Below are 20,778 nucleotides of genomic sequence, written 5' to 3'. Positions count from 1 at the left end.
ATAACAATATATTTGATCGATGAAAAATCTCTGTTGGATTACGATCTTTGATGAACTTTTGTTACACCATCATAGATGTTGCAAATGATGAACGCCTGGAGCAATGTGTCATATTTAGAATATGTACTACTGCAACTATATTATCCCCTAAGTCCTATTGAAGGACATGTTATTTGCTTTGCACAACTATGTATAAATTATGGTGTAAGATAGAAAATGATAGCACCCCAACCTCATCCATTCTCATTATTCTAGATGAACAATGAGACATATATCTTGAAGAATATGCTTGAGTTATGAGGGATAACGACTTTGACAGATGTCATCGTCAGGGGGAGCGAATGCTTATATTGATCACAATCGTGAGACAATAAATGTCATATTCTATGCCCTGAAGGCGTGAGCTTGATGATCAATGTGTAAACCTTTATGGAACTTTCTATCAAATATATAGATCCAGTCGATCGAACACCATCAGTCAAAGTGGCTTATTTATATTGATACGTGCACTTACCTCGTATATTCTAGAAGTGAGTAGAGGTAAAGTTCCTGAAATAGTCCTTGCAAGGATATGCAATTCGTTTGCTAAATCTTTATGTGCATATACTTCCAGAAGAAGATGTTTTGCCTTATTGATACAGTTTTGCAAGGATCAGAGGGAGCACATTTCTAAAGTTAGCTCTTGTAGAAGATTCGATAGAATCTAGATCCCAGAGGATCAAAATCTGTCATGATGACAGCTGTTGTACTCTTTTTTTCCTTGGTGAGTTTTCTTAAAGTTTCTCACATGAGGTTTTTAACGAGGCAACAAAATGCAAATGCAATTTGTATCACCATGCACTCTTTCTTTACATTTTTCCCATTGGGTTTTTCGGAGTTTTAACGAGGCATGTGTTGGTCGCGGTATTCGCCCAAGGGGGAGTGTTAAGTAACCCTAGTTAGGGTTATGTGGGCAAATACCTGCTTTACCCCTGAGGGGTCTCACATCTCTATATAAGGAACATGTACACCTTCTCATAATACAGAGAAGAGAAAGAGGCCAGAGGCCCAACCATATACCTTGTGTCTTGTGTGTTTATTATGTCGTGCTTATGAGAAAGGAGACGGGTTCTCTACAGCTTCTTGCGGCTCTACTGCTAACGGGAGGGAATGAAGCAGATCTGGTGATGTGGGGCAACGTAGTTCTCAATAGAACTAACCCCGGATTTACGTAACTGAACATCATATTTCTCTTGGGGAAGAAGAATCCCGACACTCAGACGCCACATGGCAGTGGCAGCAACTTCGTGAGCGCGGGCGAGGACGCTGACCCGACACGCCCACTCGTTGGTGCGCCCACTGGGCCGGTACAACGAACCGGAACAGGCCGCGGAGGGGAGTTTGAGCTGGCTAGGACGCTAGGTGCAGTGAGAGTTGGGCCTGGGTATGGGATTTGGCCAATGCGGTGTGATAAAGAGAGTTGGTCCAGCGGCTAGGAATCAGCCCAGGTGCATGTAAGGAGTTTCTTTTCTTTTTCTTTTTCTTTTTCTTTTCTGTTTTCTATTTCTTTTCCTAATTTTAGTTTTAGTTTCTAATTCAAATTTAAATCTATGTTGAGTTTCCTAGAATTTAAGTATAAATGCACACACAAAAATCCTAGCATGAATGCAGAGTCATTTCATTTTTATTTATAAGTTTATTTATTTATTATCTATTTTAAGCAAATGTTTTAAAATATGAAAGTCATATATTCCAAAATAGTTATGCTAAGGAAACATTATTAAGTTAAAGTAAAAGTTAATTTAGAGCTAAATATTCATTTTTTTAAGAGGAACCACCTTCTGATGTATAATCTCTTATTAAGAGAAACTTTAACGCTTTTTAGAGAATATATCCAAATGCATAAGCCATTTGGTTCATATGTTGATCTTTTATTAGAAATTATTACTTTTATTTATTTTCTTTTGGAACAGGTTTCCATACATTGCCCAGAACATAATCCAACGTGGATGTGCTCCCGGTTGACAAGCCTGTTGTTGCACGAATGTTGCATATTGCTGAGTGAAATGGTTAAGTCTGCAACACACCGCTTAGAGCAAGGAGGCCAATTTCTTGGTGTCCGACACTATCTCAGTAATAACACATGGTCGTAAAATTGTCCTAGAGCAAGGAGGCCAATTTCATTTGTTTTTTCTTGCACTTAATCAGTAATAACACATGGTCATAAAATTGTCAACAAAGAAGCCGGTTCAAACAAAATACCTATGGGGATTGGCCTGCATTTCTTGAACTTCCAAAGAATAATACAACCTTCAAAGAACCTGTGGGTGTCTGAAATTTCACCATAAAAAAGTCTAAATAGATATAACCAACGAGGATCCTACCTCCAGTAGCTGCTACGGTGGGCTTATTCTGTCAGCCAATCCTGTGTGCACGTAAAACCTGGGTGAAGCTGCTGGTAAAGAGCTCAGGTTGCAACATTGAACACCAACCTATACATAAATGCTGTCTCTTGCTGCAAGAGACAGCAACACTCTTGCTGCAAGAGTCTTGCATGATAAACTTATATAGTAGTGCTGGCAGTGCTTGATGTAATTTTGTTGTCTCTGGAGTTCTAATTCATAGGCTTGTTTTTCATCATCTTACGCTTAGTGGAATCCAAGTACTTCTTTCGAAGACGTACGACCTTGGGAGTAACCTGATGAGGCTCAAATGTCAATATATGTCAATATAAATAACTTGATACTAAATGCCAGTTGCTTCAGGAACAATATTGTAAGACGATTATAATAAGAAAACTCATTTCTTTAATAAATACTAGGTGTGCTACTCCAGCAAATTAGATTTAATCTTTGGACTCACCTGTACTTTCAACGAATCACCCAAACTAGCAACATACTGCAGATGGTACTTTTTTTAAGGAAACAAACCTACCTTCTATTAGTTCCAAAATGCATGAAAGAGCTTATTAAATATTTTCTTCGTTTTAGCACCAACCATTGTATACATGTATGTAATTGTAACACCGATTGATGTGCCCAGGGACATTTCCACTATCTGATAACGGTGACATCACACCCTATCTGGCTGCAAGACATCCATTCAGAAATAATACTGCATTCTACCCTAGGGCCTAGGCTGCAGGATCACCATTTGGTTTAGAGATTTAGTGTCCAATATTGTCAATAACCCCCACAAAACCTTTCAGAAACCAACATTACCAGAGGATATCTGATTTCTGATCTATAGAGACCACCCAAGAAAGAAAAATTGGTACAAGACTCGGTGGTTGCAGAAGAAAGAAATGCCCATGTACATAATTCTTACAAAAATAGAATCAAAAGCTGAAATTTCTGTAGGGTTCTTTCAAGAATTAAGAACATGATACTTGCCTCAATAAGCTCATCTGCAGCAACATATCCAATTGCCTCTTCCAAACTCATCTGCATGGTTCAACAATTTCTTTTAAGATTTTGTGATGGCTAGAGGAACGTTAAACTTTTCACCAAACAAATAAATAAAGAAACCAAGCCTCATTTTTCCTCTGTTCTCATCAGATCTCGAACCCCAATGTGTGAACATAATATCATATGGCAATAATGGGTTCTAGAATTTGCATTGCTGATCCAAGTTACAGTGGGCAATTAACCAATTGATTAGGAATTGTAGTATTGTGTTTCTTTTACAGAAAAGAAACACCATCTCTCATGATCTCATTAAAAGCAGAAAATATCATACCAATCGGGGTGGAGACAAACGGACATTTTCATCCTTTCCAGGGGCTCGGATATTTGTAAGTTCTTTAGTTCTCACAGGATTCACCTGCCAAAGAGACATTAACTTCAAGTATAGAAAGAGAAAGAAATAGGCCGTGATTTGTATTTGACCATCATACCTCAAGATCACTGTCACGTGAGTGCTCACCAACTATCATCCCTTCATATGCCTTTCGAACAGGAGGACGAAGAGGGGTTAGTACAACTCTTACCCAAGATGGAAGCTCTCAATGAAATGTACTATAGTTACCTCCATTCCAGGGGATACAAAGAGGATCCCACGAGCTTCTAAACTCATAAGGGCATGTGAAGTGATAAGTCCCTTGCCAACAGATATCTATATATGAGCATAGAAAATTTTAGTCATAGTTGAACAGCACAGTGACATTTAGTCTTGTTTTTATTCTACAGAACCCCTTTTTGTTCAGTTGTGCAAAATTATTTGCTAAAGGAATATCTCATTAGCTTTCTAATTCTATGCACACATGGCAAACAAAGAGAACATAAGAGTACAGAAATTATGAAGTTGAAGAAAATGTCTCTACCAGAACTCCTTTTCTGACACTGCCCAGTGGACCTCTGTATTTAGCATATGCTGCAATCACAGGAAACCACATGTCAAATAACCATTAAGTCTAATTAATGCTCAAGGCTGCAGAAATTAGTAAGATTCAATTGTTTTGAACATGCAGGAAAGCTGGGCCATCATATATTAAGAAAAAGGGGCAAGAGCCCTAATAAACCCACCCACCCACATCATCCACTTTTTCACATGATATGGTTTGATTCGCTCATGCAAACAAATTAATGCGATATGACTCAGGTACACATGAATTTGAACTTCGACCGGTGGCCAAATAAAGCAGTCAGTGTTGCTCATCTTATGTCACAACTAACATCATGTCATTGATTTACAACCTGCGCATATGTATTGTCCATACTTTTTGGAGCAACACTGACCGCTTGACATATATGTTTTTGTGTGCTATTGTTAGAACTTGTGTCTTTCAATAAGCATTAGAAGTTTAGAACATTAACTACACAAAAAACATATATGTCCAGTGCTCACATATGATTAAAACCTACAGATGAGTAAATTGTCAAGCCAGTTCATTATTTCCCTCCATGTTTGGATGAAAGCAATTTCAAGTTCTAGCAATAGCACAGATCAGTTAGGAAAGAAAATGTCGAGAATGATGTAGAAAACAAAGATAGGGTACTAGTTTGGGGTGTAGTGTATTTGGGTCACTTCATGGAGTGCCTTATATTTTTTTTGACAAAAAATTATAAAATATGGCACTATTGGAGTTGTTTTTTACGAGTTAACCCATATATTTCAAGATAGGGCACTGTTTTAAGGCACTGTTGGAGATGCTCTTAAGACTTGAATGTGAGCTAGCACTGAATTGGGTTATCAATAAAAATATAGCATCATACCCTGAAAAGCACGGTGCATAAATCCAGTTCCCCGTGTAAAGCTGCTGAAAATTCCTTTAACACCCACCAAACCCCTGCATTCCACAATAGATCATTTGATACCACGATACCCAAACTGGTCAATACTCCACAAAAGAAGAAAGAAACTATGGAATCCCACTGATTGGTTATGTAGTAAACCATGCTGGGAACAAGTGAACAGGTATTCCATATTAAATACAAGCATGAACAACTTAGGCTACAGCCTACATAGTTATTCAGCAGATAACACACATGCTTTTCTAGGTTCTATGGTGTAATGTAACCAATCATTAGCAGAAAATACCAACTACTGACCTAGATGGACAGGTCATGAAGATTCGAGTTCTTCCAGTTGTGCCAGGAACCGGGCCCATGTCAACTACTTCACCCTTCCTGTGAGTAATGGTTTCCAAGACGAATCCCACATGCTCTTCACCAACCTACAATATCACATTGGTATTAATAATTAATATTAGAAGAAAACAAAGATAAGCTAGATGATTCAACCACAGTTTCTTATACCTCAACAGTCACTTCTTCAATAGGCTCCAACCTTTCACCACGCTCTGTTTTATACCTATTTCAAGGGGAAAAATGAATACACTGGCTGCAAATTGCTTACACATAAAAGAAATTACTTTTTTGACCGTAAATGCATCACTGTAAGAATTTTATTAAAAATAAGAAAACAACGAAACAACTGAACTGTACAAATTAAGGGCTAGTTTGGCACCCCCACTTTCCCAAGGGATTTTCATTTTCCCAAGAGAAAATAAACTAATTTCCCTTGGGAAATGGGTTGCCAAACTAGCCCTAATAGAGGAAAACAAAACAGACAACAGGAGAACTGTCCAGAGCCTGAGAAGGGCGAGAAGGGGAACTCAAACTTAGCCAAAGAGCTGCTCTTTATGAACCACAGAATCTATTATAGAAACCTAACATAAAAAAAGATATCGAGCTAGATACTCTGTCCAATTCGAAATGTAGGTTATTTTAGGATTTTAATCAAGTCAAAATTCTTTGACCTGATCCATCAATGCATGAAAAGTTAAATAAATTGATAACACATGGATGCCACTAGATTCATCATGGAAAATACTTTCATAACACATAACTCTATTTTGAATTAAATAGTATAACTTGACAACAATTGTAAGTTGAAGTGTCATATTATAGACCATGCCAATGTCCTAAACGATCTATATTTGCAATCAGACATAATATAGTTTGTTATTACGTGAAAAATTGCAACTCACATCACTTTTGGAGGTGAAACTGAAAGCTCAAATCCCTCACGCCGCATATTTTCAATTAATATTCCTGGAACATACACAGATCATTTTGTATTCTTGATTACACATTAATTAAAGTATGAGGAACTTCCAAAAGAGTTAACTTAAGCTCAATTATACAATAGAATAGGTGGGATTTCATCAACAATCCAGACCTAACTGAAGCTCTCCTCTTCCTTGAACTTCATAAGATTCTGATAATGGTCCAGGGAGAACATTAATAGCCAAATTCGTTTCTGCCTCTGCCATCAGGCGGTTACCAATTTTTGCTCCAGTTAGCTGCAAAATTATTGAAAGTAAAGCCGTATCAGCAGTTGTTTTTTGGGTTCCTTTATAGCGCATTTGGTTCACGTGATGACTATATGGAATCATCGGAACCAGAAACCGAACCTCCCTTAGCTGTTTGGTTTGCAGCACAAGCTGAACTCATGGCATTCTGCACAGCAGCACAGTGCTCCCGCAAGCCAACAGCTAGGCGATTCTGCGGAATGAATCCATTCCAAGAAAATGATGGATGAACCCGTCCTAGTTGCATGTTGGACTAACTCATGTCAGATAAAACTCAATCCATGAACCAAACACGCTGTTAGTGAATACAAATCTTATATTCCTAGTTTGGCAAAGCTCCTTGTACTCTAGATTTTCTGTGGAGGCTGATTCTCCATGAGAAGTGATTCTTTGACTGAAATTGATTCTCTATGATTTCCTAGGATAAATTCTGGGCGCGAAGTGAATCAAAAGAAGCTACTTTTTTTCAGCTCTCATCCTCCTAGTTCATTTCAGAGAATCACTTCACAAAAGCAGCAAAGAATGACTTGTCACTAAAAAAACTGTTTTGGCAGAGCTCCTCCTGGATTCAGCAACCTGGAAGCTGCTCTAGGAGCTCTGCCAGACTGGCCCTAAAAATGACATAATAGAATGTCATCCTAAACATTAATCAAGTTCAATCCAGTCAAACGGTCCATGTTTAGTCACTATTGAGCAACACGCGAAGCTGTTCGGCAGCTTGTTTTTTGCAGTCGTTGGTGGTGGTGGTGCAGCTACCTCTCACAGATCAATGTGTCAACAGCTAGCAACAGCTGCTTTTACAAGCAGCCAACAGCCCAATAGCTCTTATTGAATCTATGCCTTTAACAAAATGAGGTGGATCACTGGTGTTCCGCTTAGGAAAATGACAGCAAGAAGCACCATTAAGTCCTGACTTAGTTTCCAAATTAATGACATGGATTTGGTTGGGGTAGACAATAGCACAAAGAAGTGGCTAGTTTCCCTCCCTTTCGAGGCTCTGACTGCTTCTTTTGGGTTCTTGCTTGGTTTACAAAGGAGATGGTGTGCTCTTTATGTAGAGACTAGCACACCTGCCAACAGATTGGTAAGGCTAACAGATGGATATGCACATCTAGCAAACTAACTAGTTAACCACTAACTAATGTTACTAACATAGGAGGTGTTTGGTTCAAGGAATCACTTCATCCAAGATGAGTTGGTGCATCATGAGTGCATTCCTCAAATTTGGTGGGATGGCCTCATTCCTCATGTTAGTACTAACTAACTATAAGGAATGAGGTGGTGATGTATTAACTCATTCCATTCCACAAACCAAACAAAAAAGTGAGGAGTGAGAAGATGATGGACTAACTTATTCCTCAAACCAAACACCCTAATAGTTCCTGGATGCAAGCTTCTGTTGGATGGCTGATGACGGCTTCTACTGTGCATGCTGCTGCTGGGCTGCTGGCCAAGGCCAGGATCCGCATCCATAACAATGAAAGAAACTATGTTCTGATATTAGTTTAAGTAAAGGGGTGGAGCAAATCTATACATCTTATATTTGCAAATCCCACTAGCATGTTTCTCTCTCCATGCAAGCTATCTACATCATGAACTTGATTTGCAATCTCTACTACTCTATATGTTCTTAGAGTAGGCGTGCACAGGTGCTGTTCTGCCCCATCCCGCATGCCGCGCTTTCTCCACGCGCTTCCCCCGCCTGCCATCGCCAGCGCGCTCCCTCTGCGCCGCAATCAACTCCATCGCCCCCGGTATCCTGCCTTCCCAGGAAACCTTCCATCCATGGCGCCTCTCCAGGGATCTCCGCGGTCAATTTTTACGGAGAAACGAATCCAGCGCTCCCTCCGCGCTCCATCATAGCCGCCGCGCTTCATCCCAGCCGCCGCGCGCATACTCCCCCAGGCCCCAACTGCTGCCCCCGCACCTCCCTCCCCCTCGTTCACCCCATCCTCCTCGCGACGCTCGCTCCTCCTCGCGCAAACCCTAGCCTCCTCTTCACACTACCCTGCTCTGTCGTCGGCGAGACCACACAGATCTACTACGAGCTCGCCCGCCTCGGCGCGGACATGCGCGTCATCGAGGTGCCTCCGCGCGGACCAGCGTGGGACGACGGGAGCAGGTGGGGGCGTCCGGGCTGAGGTGCAGGTGGGAGTCCAGGGCAGGCGGGCGGCCTTGGCGAGGAACGCCACGAGGGCCACGGCCGAGGCGACCGGTGACGGGCTCGAGCCCTCGACGCCGGCGCCATGGAGGGGGCATCGCGGTCAGGCAACACCGCGCACCTCCTCCCCACGCCGTCAACAGAATCTCCTTCCACCATCAGCAGAAGGTGTCGAGGATCTTGGGCGAGCAGGAGAGGGGGAGAGGAGGCCAAGGACACAACCGCGAAGCCAAACTCATCCAATCCGGCCCCTTCTGCCGGTCGCACCTCTTTTCTCAGGTCGCCTTGCTGTTGCTACTTCCGCGCTCGCCTCAGATCCACGATCCCGCTTCACAGCCACAAACTCGCTTCCTAGATCCATCTTCTTTTGCTTGAATTCCGTTCTTTGGGAGCAAAGAGGTAGTTTTGGCCGGAAAAGCTAGATGTGTCCTGTTATTCTCGATGCGATTGTTGTGCCTCGCAGGTGCTGGCCGCCAGTGTGGATTGGTGCTCTACGACCCGCTCTCTTTGTAGTCTTCTTGCTATGGCGGGGTGGAGATGGGGTGGTTAGGGACAAGTTCCAGCTAGGGACGGTGGGGGCGCTCAGCCTCTCGGGGTGTCCTCCGTCTCCATCGTCATCTGCAACAAGGCTCTCATGACCTCCGTTGGCTTCAACTTCCCATCCAGCGACGGTGTCGCCCGCCTTAACTCCTTCCTTCGCCGCCAGCGCGCCGTGGTCGCCGTCCTAGCAGCAGGGGACCGTACCGCGGAGAGGCCCACCAAGCTCGTGCTCTCTGACGCCTCCAAAAGTAAAAGTTTCTCCTGAGCTTCTAGCCCCATATTTGAAATTTGAACTGAATCTGAGTTGTGTCGTCGTTTATTGGAACTTTGCTTTGAACTTGGGCAGGCGTGAGCTTGATTGTGGCGGCAATATGCTACGCGTGGATGCTACCAAGCAAGGGGGATGGCCAGGCTGCAGTGCTGGTGGTGAACATGCGCCGGAGCAGGATGGCTTGGTGCAGGCAGGCGGCTTGGCTCCTGTATCACGTTGGGGTCGATGCATCGGCGCTGCTCTTCACCGATGAGGTACACCATGTGACGTTAATGAGAATACACTGTGCCTCTTCAAGACGTGAATGGTGATGGACACCATACGGTATGGAGTTAGTTTTGGACAGATTAGACAACTGTCTTGGTCCTAGAGTTATTGAGCGTTTATTTGAGGCAGAGGCAACAGGGATGGGGTATATACAGCAACACATTTCAGTAGGGTCATGTGGGTTTCCTCAATTTTGATTGGCACCATGTGGTTGTCGTCCTTAGTGACCATGACACCAACAGGTTTTCAGAATTTCACATTTGCGTTTTTAGCACAATACACTGATAGAAAGGGAAGACGGATCCATGCCACGAGTGGGGGACAACATAAAGTAATGTATGCATAAGAATATAAGATATCATGAAGAGTTAAAGAAGAGCAACGTGCACCATCACCAGCCACTACCTATATGTGCTTGTTTCCTTCCAACTGCTTTTCAGAATTTTGCATTTGTTTATGGCATGCAAAATGCTCCATTCCCCAGTTTGTAAGGAACAATCAAGATATATACATGTCACATGGAACCAAAATGTATATATGATTCTGATTCTGAGAATCATAATCAGGTTGACATGGATGGGCTAATAATGGACCAGCGAGTTAGCTTGCTTGTGGTGGGGCAAGATGTTTTGAAATCAAAAGCTGAGGTAATAATGTGTACTTATTGACTTATTGTACTTATCAAGTGCTTCATAGGTTAATGTATATGACATCAGCATTTACTTCATAAGCATGCTTGATTTTGTCTCCTAGGTGGCTTCAGTTTGTACAACCCTGACCCATACCTATTGTGAGGATGCGTATAGCTTGCTTCTTCTAAGTGTATTTTCTACATGCAGTATCTTGTGTAAATTATGGGCATCTCCTGATTATATTTTTTCCTGAGGAACTCTCTTGATTATACTTAATGTGGTTCCCCATCAGCTCGCAGGTATCCTGTTAGATACGAGCAACCTTTCCTAGAAGTGCTCAGCTCGCAGGTATTTTGATGAGATGAGGACTAGCGGCGCTTCTTGGCAGTTCGCTTGGTAATGAGACAAATCTTTGTTTGTTCAGTTGCTACTACTGTCCCTGCTTGTGTGCTGAGAATGTTTGGGATTTGATCTGTCCCTGCTTGTGGCCACTGATAAACTAAAATTGGATCGAAAATATGCACTCAGATTTTGTCCAGTATTGATGTTCTCTGTCTTCTTGGCCTATATTTGACGCAAACTTCAGTTCTCACAGAAACAAATGGTAGTGTGCTCTATTTGATCTTGTCAATTTGTTAGTTACTTGTTGCACATGTCAGTGTGAGGTTTTCTCAATTCTTTTTTTAGTTCTCATTTTTAATTGTAATTCCACCTAAATGATTATGTTTCTGGGCTGTTTTTATTTATTCTGACTGTTTTCTTTACTACTATCTAATTTAGTTCTCAATTTCTTGTGCAGTGTCCATGTACTATCTTGTGCGGATTTCGTGCACCATATCACCTCCTACCGGATCTTTTCAGCTCTTCATCAGGTTACACTTTTTACCCTTGCTTCAGCTTGGCTCATGCTACTTATGTTTCAGATTTTCATACAGTCACCGGGTGCTGTTTTTGGCTGAGTTAGAAGCCCCGTCTAGGTCGGCAGAGCCTGCTTATCTTGCTCATTTTCCTGCACTCACAAGGTACTATGCAATTTCACCATGGTTTAACCATTTGATTAACAACCTGCTTATGGATTATACATGTATTTGTCATCATTTGGTGAACTTCTTTTACAGTTTGTCCATTTTGTTGTTTTACACTTTTGACCAAATATTGCTTTCAAATATATTGAAACTTGAAAGATGACAAATACAATTCAGGTGGATTTTGCTTATATGCTGGACATGGACAGCCCTGGTTTTAATGTGAAGGTAACTCTTTACAGCATGTGCCTTATATTTTGCTAGGTTTGTCCTCAAAATGGCCCGTACCTGCTCAATGTCATATTGAGATATTGACTAATGCCATGGTAACAGTGCCATAAACTAGACAAAATAATACCTGGAACTTATATGCTATATTCTGCCTACTCAGTTTGGATCAGTACTCAGTAGGACTAAAAAACAGATCAGTAACCACATGGTCAGCATTACAACATCATAACAGAATTGCAACATTTCAATATTCTGACCTTTATTATGGTCTGCACTCTGGATAATACAATCTGTTCGACTGTGATCTTTTACTTATTTGGCTACACAGTTGCACCTTTAATTAATGAGTTCTGTTTTCATGTATTGAAAAAATCCTACTATGTTATAAATTCTAATATGCCGAATTCTGTTGCCTAGGCTGGTTATGATGGAAGTGTTCTAAAGTTGAGAATCCCCTTCCCAAGACAGGCGCAAGACAGGAAGTGGGTCCTCACTCTTGACTCTCTTAACCTAATAATCTGACATATATCTCTTCTTTTCCTATTAATTTGTGTGCTATTAAGCTCAGATGTTTTTTCTTCATGGTTGTCTTTAAGTATGTTTTGTACACCATTTAATTGATGCCTAAAATACAGTTATTTCTGAATATTTCTTGATGGGTTCTCTGACATGGGCATGCCACTCTTGTACAGGGATATTTCTTGATGGGTTCTCTGACATGGTCACATATCCTCAGTTTTGAAAATTTTGCTTGCAGGTATGCTATTTTATGCCCATGCAGTCAAGGATTGTAGATGAAGTTGGGTTATCTATCTCATAGTTAGTGGCACCATCGTTGTTTAGGAAAAAATAATTTGTTTTTTGGCACGCACTCAAAGTTTGTTTACTTCAAAATGCTACTAAAATATGTTATGATACATTGTAAAGTATATGTTTATTGTAATAGTTGGATCTGCTTTTAAACTTCTATATGTTGAAAATGGTAAAATTACACTATCAACTGGGGCCAATTTTCGTAGTGTTACTTAAGATTGTTGTACATTAACATTTATTAAATAGTTATACACCGTCGCAACGCACGGGCACGTACCTAGTCAAAATATATAAGGTACACTGATTGTTCTGTAACAACTTTCAGGGGACTCAAGGTAATCATAAATCAAATATTAAATCATGGCTCATCTAGGTCTAGTTGAATTTGTAATTTTTTCATGTGATAAACAAAAGATGAAATCTTATTTTATCTCATATATCATACTCTTGATCTCACAAGTGTGCAAACTCTTTAGTCTTGTGTTCCAGGAAATCCAATAGAAAGACACAAGATTTGATCAGAAGAAGAAAAAAAAGAACGCCATTAAGTATGATGTAGAGGGAAGTTATTTGGTACTTACATGAGTGCCATCCCGGCCAGCCAACGGTGAATCATTCACGCCAAACGTCATAGATATTGTGGGAGGATCCAACTCAATTGTAGGCAGAGCACTCAATATCTAAAAATAGCAACCACTTTACATGTTTGCAGACTAAATAATTAATTAAGTATTATTGATGCCTGCAATATTATGATTTGTTCAAATCTTGTTCTAAAACACATGTTTTTAAGACCAAAAGTAGTGGTAAATTTAAGACAACTGACAAGGTTAAGTAGCCAATCAAAGCATACAGTGATACCTCTGAATTTGCCACAGTATGTCCAATTGCTGGAGCAGCCAATCCTGCCATTGAAATTATATCACCAGCCCCTGCAGCCTCTACTGTTACCATATTTGTGCCTTTCTTTTTCATGAGTTTGACAACCTAGATTATTTAGTATAATTTGTAAAAGTCATTGAGGATTTTCAGTAAGACAAAATTAAACACAAAATGAAGGAGAAAAGAACATTATCAGATTTTGAAAGGAAAAAGGAGCACAATGTTCTGGCAGACCTTTCCATCCTCAATTTTATGAACTCCATCATCTGTACTGCGAAGACCATGGACTTTGTCACCAACACGGACAACTCCGGACCTTACTCTCCCAGTGAGTATCCGTCCTAGATAAAAATCACGTTCCATCATGGAAACCTGTCAAAGAAAAGTGAATTACTACCTTCAAATTATGTGTTTGGCTGGGAGATTTCCTTCCTGGGACTAGGCTCCTGGTGTAGCAAGGACTTATCCTTCTGTCATTATTTATGGATTAATCTTATTCATTTAAGCAGAGAGCAATAACTTAAACATATTGTGACTGGGTTGAGGTTCAGTAGTGGGGCATGGTAGCCATAAATGAAGGTCAAGGGGTGATGGGGGTAGGTGTTCTTTAGGATGCTAGCTTGGAACGTGGGCCATGAGCCATCCTGGGTGCATCTTGACAGTACTTCCCTAGTCCCTTCCAGCTACCCTAAATCCCGCCACCCTCTTTTTGTTTATATATCATCCCACCAGACAGCAACCCAAGCAGTAACTGAGATCACTAGTGGACAGTAAATGGAATGGCAAATCGGTAACATGGATTGCGGCATCGAAACAAATATAGTAAGAATAAAGCCTGCTTATTCTTTAAGTTACAAATCAAGTGGAACTCCTACAAATAAAGGCATATCCTATGGCCAGTGATTCTACCACATGCATAACTAAGGATGGAATTAAAGAATGAAAATAAATTGCAGACGCAATCCTCATCTCAAACAAAAATACGTTTTGGTGTTCTTCAAGTATACTAACCAACATTTGGAATGGAGCCTCAAGATCAGCTTTTGGTGAAGGAACATGTCGTACAATGGAATCGAGCAGTGAAGACATATTCTTTGCATTATCAGGGGGGCTCTTGGTGAAAGTTAAGGAAGCCCAACCCTCTTTAGCGGATGCATAAAGAACTGGGAAATCTAACTGTTCTTCTGCAAAATCCAAACAAAACAAATTCATACAAAGAAAAGAAAGAAGTTTGAAGAAACCAAATTGAAGAGCAGGACAAGACCTGTAGCACCAAGATTTGCAAAAAGATCAAAAACCAAGCTCTCTACTTCATCGCAGGTTTCTTCAGAAACTGTTGATGCAACATAAGAGAGTTACACCAATTGTGAATAGCATCATCATTTCATCTAATTAAAAGTAGCCTACATTGCATAAAGTTCAGCTTCAAAATTAAATTTGTGACAAGCATTTTTTAGAAGTTTTGGTCAAAACCATTTCGTATTAATTTACTTATTTCTAGTAGTTCCTGTTGTGTGTGTGTGTGTGTGTGCTACATTCTACTTGTCTCCCCCTTGCCTTATTTAGATCAATCTAACATTCAACCCATTTAACTTCAGATGCCATGTAGTCTGCATTACATGATCACCTTAAGACTCTTTATCAGTTAGTTTACTCAAACAAACTAGTACAAACAATGGTGCAATAGCATTTCAGTTAGAATGAAGAACACTGAAATGGTTTCCCTGTAAAGAAAAACCACTCCATTGTGTGTTTAACCTGACCCATTGCAATCATAAAATACTACTGAACTAACATTAACATCTGATAACGAGCAGACCTGAAGGCCTATCAACCTTGTTGAGGAGAAGAATTGGACGCAAGCCATACTTCAAAGCTTTTGAAAGCACAAATTTAGTTTGTGCTAAAGGTCCCTCTCCAGCATCAACAACCAAGACAGCTCCTTCCACCATTCCAACAACTCGTTCAACCTGCAACAAATTTGGTAATGATCATATTGTATATCACATCAGAATCTACATTTTGGTTCAAAACATAGAAAATTATATGAGGACCACATACCTCACCACCAAAATCAGCGTGGCCAGGTGTATCAACCATGTTGAGTTCATTTTCCTTCCAAGAGACAGAAGTGACCTAAAAGCAGCCAACATCAGCAAGCAGTGTTGCTTAAGATTTCATATGGCATGCTCTATACGGCAACAATCATGCCAGCCTTTGCAAATACAGCAATACTTCACTATAGTGCAGAAACTTAAGAATAGGAAATAAGGGTATGCTGATCAGAGTGGATTGTAAGCACCTGATTTCTGTGTGGTTTTCCAGCATGTTTATCACCCAAACTATGTGCATGTTCAAATCAATCTTGCATATGGTGAAAGAGTGCACATGTGTAAACATCAAAACTAACTTGGCATGCTAGATATCACATTAGTTAGCTGGCATGCCAAACTTGTATCATTAGTGTTATCATAAACGGTAAACAGTCGGACATTGTTGTTTAGCCATTATTCACTTAGACGAGCAAAACAGTCAATTAAACAGGATAAATGTTCAAATCATATCAACAGGTCAGATTAATGCTACATCTTACCAAACATACAAAGGGAATACAATGCTTTCTAGTCTGTCTGAAATTATTTTATTAACTTCGATTTAGTGAGAATTACTGGAACACAATTAATCATTTTCCCCTAAGGTCTTGACTAGATTCTTCGACTCTTCGTTTCTGATTTACTAAACATAATGAAAGTGACACATAATGGTTGTTAATCAGGCTCTTCAAGATCATGTAAGAATGTTCTGAGCCTGCAGTTAGTAGCAAATTAAGTAGCATCCACATGCGAAGGAGCATTAGTAGATCCTATTCTACACAGCCTAATATCAGATAAATACCTGATTACTATTTTAATTATTAGACCCTCGTAATTGAAGTGTTGATAACATCACAGCTTTTTGTGTCATTTCAGCTCTAACAAGCATGGTAATTAAGACTACATTGAGGTATAAAAATTAACAAGATATATTGTGTACACATTAACAACAAAAATCAGATGGCAAGTTAATCAGTGTAGGAATACTGAATCAGAAATGATCTACAGCCTACACAAAAATCTTCTATACAAAGTGCAGTGGTTTCCAGTAGCAACTTAACAATTCTTTATTCTTTATGCAGCACTGACACACCGACTTATCACTCTTGATTCTAGCATGTGGACTGATGTCATATCAGATTTTAAATTCGCTGCATGAAAACATGTAGCCTAACATATAATAAAGGCTATACTCCCTCTATTTCAAATTATAGGAAGTTGTGGCTTTTCTAGATACATTGGTTTTATTATGTATCTAATCTAGACATAGTGTATAAATGTATACTCCCTCCGTCCCGTAATATAAGGCGTAACCTTTTTTAGTCTTGTCCCATGATATAAGGTGCTCTCTCTCTCTAGACACATGTATATCAATACAGTAGTGCTAGTGTTGATAGAGAGAATTAAATACATTTCTTGGTCTCTGAACCAGAGGTGGTTACGCGTTATATCCTAGGACGAAGGGAGTATTTACATGCATAACAAAAGTTATGAATCTAGAAAAAGCAAAAATATCTAATAATTTGGAATAGAGGGAGTACTACGGAAAATAGGAAAGATCTAGAGTTCTATAGTCCATCCAAGCTATGGACGAAAAAAGCGAGGATTAAGTGATCACTCCAATGGTGCATGAGAGTGCGGGTAATTATGAATAAGAGAAAATTACATATTTAGGATTCTAAACATTGCGCTTCGCAATAATGCCATCTGAAAGATTTGTTTCGCAAAAAAGGTACTATAAACGTTTTCTAATTGATTATACTACCCTTTACTCTATATTCTTCCTTTTATAATTTGTTTCCATGTATTTAGTATCCAAGGAGACAAAATTACCCTCTACATGCTTTTACGACCACTCTCCCCTATCTTCAGATTCTCTTGCCATGGACAATCGCACACATGCTGCAGCCACCGGATGGGGATCTCGACTAGCCACCACCGCGCCGAACCACACGCCCAACTTGGCCTTGGAGGAGCAGCCCTTGTGCCCCGTGCAGTCCACCGTGGTCACCCTCACCACGCGTCCGAAGTGCTCGCCAACGCCAGGCTGAAGGAGGACGCGTGGGCTGCGTCAACAGCAGCGATCGGCAAGAAGGTGCTAGCTGAAGCTGCGCTCGCTAGGGCCGCCTCGCCCACTCTCCCTGTGACGGCCATGGCTGCCACGCCAAACAAGTTGCAAACATCGCTGTTCGTGAAAATGTTTATGTCGGCAAGTTGCAAACAGAGAACGATTCAGTGATTTGCTGTTCATGCTGCGCCTAGCTTCCCCTGTTGGCGAGCGTGATCCTGGTGACCAAATTTCAGATTTCAGGTGGAGAGCTGCAAATTCATTTGGTGTGTATAATTATAGAGGGGTAAAAGCATGTCGTTAGGGATAAAATACATAAGACTAGATTAGAAAAGGAATATAATACACTAAATGGCAGCTTAATCAATTAGAAAATGTTTGTAATACCTTTTTTGCAAAGCAAATCTTTCGGATGGCATTATTGCAAAGCGCAATGTTTAGAGTCCCAAATATGCAATTGTCTCTTTTGAATAAAGAGTATAGGGCCAAATGGTACTTTCGCTTGTCATGGAAATGGCCATAAGGTATTTGTAAATTGATACAAAATGAACCACACGAGTGATCAAGCACAGTATACACTTCAGAACAGTAGATGAATCAGTCGTGACATGCTGACGTCCATCCGCTGACCAATTCGAATTCAAATACAACGAATTCGATCAAAGGTCGAAGTGTTACTGAGGACTCAGGAGTGCATGCCAACATTATGGGACACAGAAACCAAAATTGTGAATTGCCTCTGAAGCGGATTATGTTAAGATCAGTACTGTGATGCACGCAACTTGCTCAACGAAATTGAAGACCACGCATGCAAGCACGAGTCCTGCGAGATGTGTTACCTACCTTGGAGGCAATGGTAATGCCGCGCTCGCGCTCAAGGCTGATTGAATCCATGGCGCGCTCGTGGGGGATATCGGCCCCGCACTGTCGAAGGAGCCGGTCCATGAGCGTCGTCTTCCCATGGTCGACGTGGGCTATCACCGCTACGTTGCGGATGCGGGATGGGTCCATGACGCCGCCGGGCGTGAAAACAGGAGAGGCGGCGGTTGACGCTGCCGCAGAGGAGTAGAGGCGGGGTAAAAGGGGAGACCCCAGCGCCGTCGGGGAGGAGGCATGGGAAAGAAGGTGGATATGTGCCCGGCTCACCGATGGCCGGAGACTGCGGAGCAAAAGGGCTGCCGCCATCTCGTTCACGGCGGCGGCGGCGCGGCTGGGAAGAGGGGATTGTGGGCGTTATATTTTTTTTCGCAGCAGCTCGAGGGTTTTATTTGGGTTTCAGTTATGTGCGCAAGGCCCACAGTAGACATTCTGGCCAGGTAGGCCGATACTTGTGTTGGGTTTGGCTCTTCGCACATCGCTCACCCAAGATTATTGCCATTATAAAACATGTTACCTTCGGATTCGACGAAACGGAAGCGTTGGCGAGGGTTTCGAAGATATGAAAATACTCAGAACGCGAAGCCGCTGAAATAGACTCATAATCCTTATTACTTTATTAGTCGTTGAGAAGCATTAAGCTTCCTCCGTCGGTGTCCGTCCACGCGCCGTTCTCCTGTCAGAGCCAGTGTCGCCGTCGTGGCTATTGAGCTTTCCGGTGAGCTCTCTCCTTCTCCTCTTCTTCCAGATCTCCTCTTTCTCCATTCTCCACTTCCCTCCGTTGGCGTCTGTCCGCTCGCCGTTCTCCTGTCAGAGCTAGTGTCGCCGCCGCCAGTGAGGTTTTCGGTGAACTCTCTCTGTCTCCCTTCTCCATTCTCCGTTCCCCATTCCTCTGTAATACTGCGCCGAATTACCCATTCCCCATTCCACTGTAATCTATATCCTGTTTGTTGCAGTGGAGATTATTGCCATTATTCTCCATTCACCAGTTGAATATACATCGCCGAAGTCGTCTCCTCCATGGATGCATCAGCCCCGGACACCAACGCCGAGGTCGTCGAGACGTCCCCCCTAGGTAAGTCTATTTGTTCTTGCTTCTACCATGGAGTTCATGTCTTTACCAAGCAATGTCATGATTTGTCATAGCAAGTATAATAGAATATGAACATTCATGCATGCACCGGTGGCAGGCAAAGGCTTGTCTTGCAATGAGAATGTAGAAGATGCATATTTGTTTGATTGAGATTCTATGGTTCTCGGTGGTTTGTGGGAGGAGGAAGGGAGACGTGATGTTCCTAGTGAGATGCGGATGTATTCTCAACTTGGACTTATTGAAGAGGACGAGGCAGAGGAAAATAGAAGAGATGAAGGCTTACGAGGTGGTACAACTATTTTGGATCAATCAGACCATATTGATTCAGGAGACCACAATATAGACCAACCATGTGAAGACTACCTACCGGACGAGAAGAGAGTTAGGTATTGAAAGGGAAATAGGGTTTAAACCTTTTCCTAATTGATTTTGGTGGTTGAATGTCCAACACAAACAATTGGACTAATTAGTTTGCTCTAGATTACATGTTCTACAGGTGCCAAAGATTCAACTCAAAACCAATAAAAAGAACAAGACAAGGTTCAAAAGAAAGGAGCAAAGAGAAACCGAAGTGCTCCCTGGTATGGCGCACCGGACTGTCCGGTGTGCCACCGGACAGTGTCCGGTGCACCACCGGACCGTGTCCGGTGCACCAGGGAGGATTGCCTTCAAACTCTTCACCTTCGGGTTTCTCAGGCGCAGCCCACTATAATTCACCGGACTGTCCGGTGCACCACCGGACAGTGTCCGGTGCTCCAGAGTGAAGCGGCTCTGAACTGGCCAGCTTCGGGAAAATGGGAGGTCGCTCCGCTAAAATTCACCGGACTGTCCGGTGTACACCGGACTGTCCGGTGTACACCGGACTGTCCGGTGTGCCAGCGGAGCAACGGTCATCTGCGCACAACGGTCGACTCTGCAAAGTGTACAGTTGAATTCAGAGTGCCAGAGCAGAAGTCAGAGGGGCACCGGACTGTCCGGTGCTGCACCGGACTGTCCGGTGCCACATGAGGACAAAGCCTCCAACGGTCGACCA

General features: G+C 41.7%; 2 protein-coding genes across 2 annotated transcripts; one reads left to right on the top strand and one right to left on the bottom strand.

Moving 5' to 3' along the window:
• Positions 1-2,304: 2,304 nt before the first annotated feature.
• LOC100382669 (uncharacterized) lies at positions 2,305-18,999 on the bottom strand. Its single transcript, NM_001175393.1, is given in 19 exon segments — positions 2,305-2,677; positions 3,372-3,422; positions 3,718-3,801; positions 3,875-3,925; positions 4,006-4,092; positions 4,301-4,350; positions 5,193-5,266; positions 5,529-5,653; positions 5,736-5,790; positions 6,470-6,533; positions 6,661-6,784; positions 13,315-13,413; positions 13,595-13,720; positions 13,850-13,987; positions 14,627-14,799; positions 14,880-14,948; positions 15,435-15,585; positions 15,677-15,751; positions 18,620-18,999. Coding segments are annotated over 19 exon segments (2,022 nt in total). The 5' UTR covers positions 18,962-18,999; the 3' UTR covers positions 2,305-2,593.
• On the top strand, positions 9,685-11,023 carry LOC118476740 (uncharacterized). Its single transcript, XM_035966412.1, has 3 exons — positions 9,685-10,019; positions 10,599-10,679; positions 10,786-11,023. Exons 1-3 carry the CDS (start codon positions 9,879-9,881, stop codon positions 10,915-10,917), a joined length of 354 nt encoding a protein of 117 aa, XP_035822305.1. The 5' UTR covers positions 9,685-9,878; the 3' UTR covers positions 10,918-11,023.
• Positions 19,000-20,778: the final 1,779 nt, after the last annotated feature.

This window comes from Zea mays, chromosome 3 (genome assembly GCF_902167145.1).
Source record: "Zea mays cultivar B73 chromosome 3, Zm-B73-REFERENCE-NAM-5.0, whole genome shotgun sequence".
NCBI lineage: Eukaryota > Viridiplantae > Streptophyta > Magnoliopsida > Poales > Poaceae > Zea > Zea mays.
Note: the sequence above shows the minus strand (reverse complement) of the source record. Positions and strands in the feature narration are given on the sequence as shown.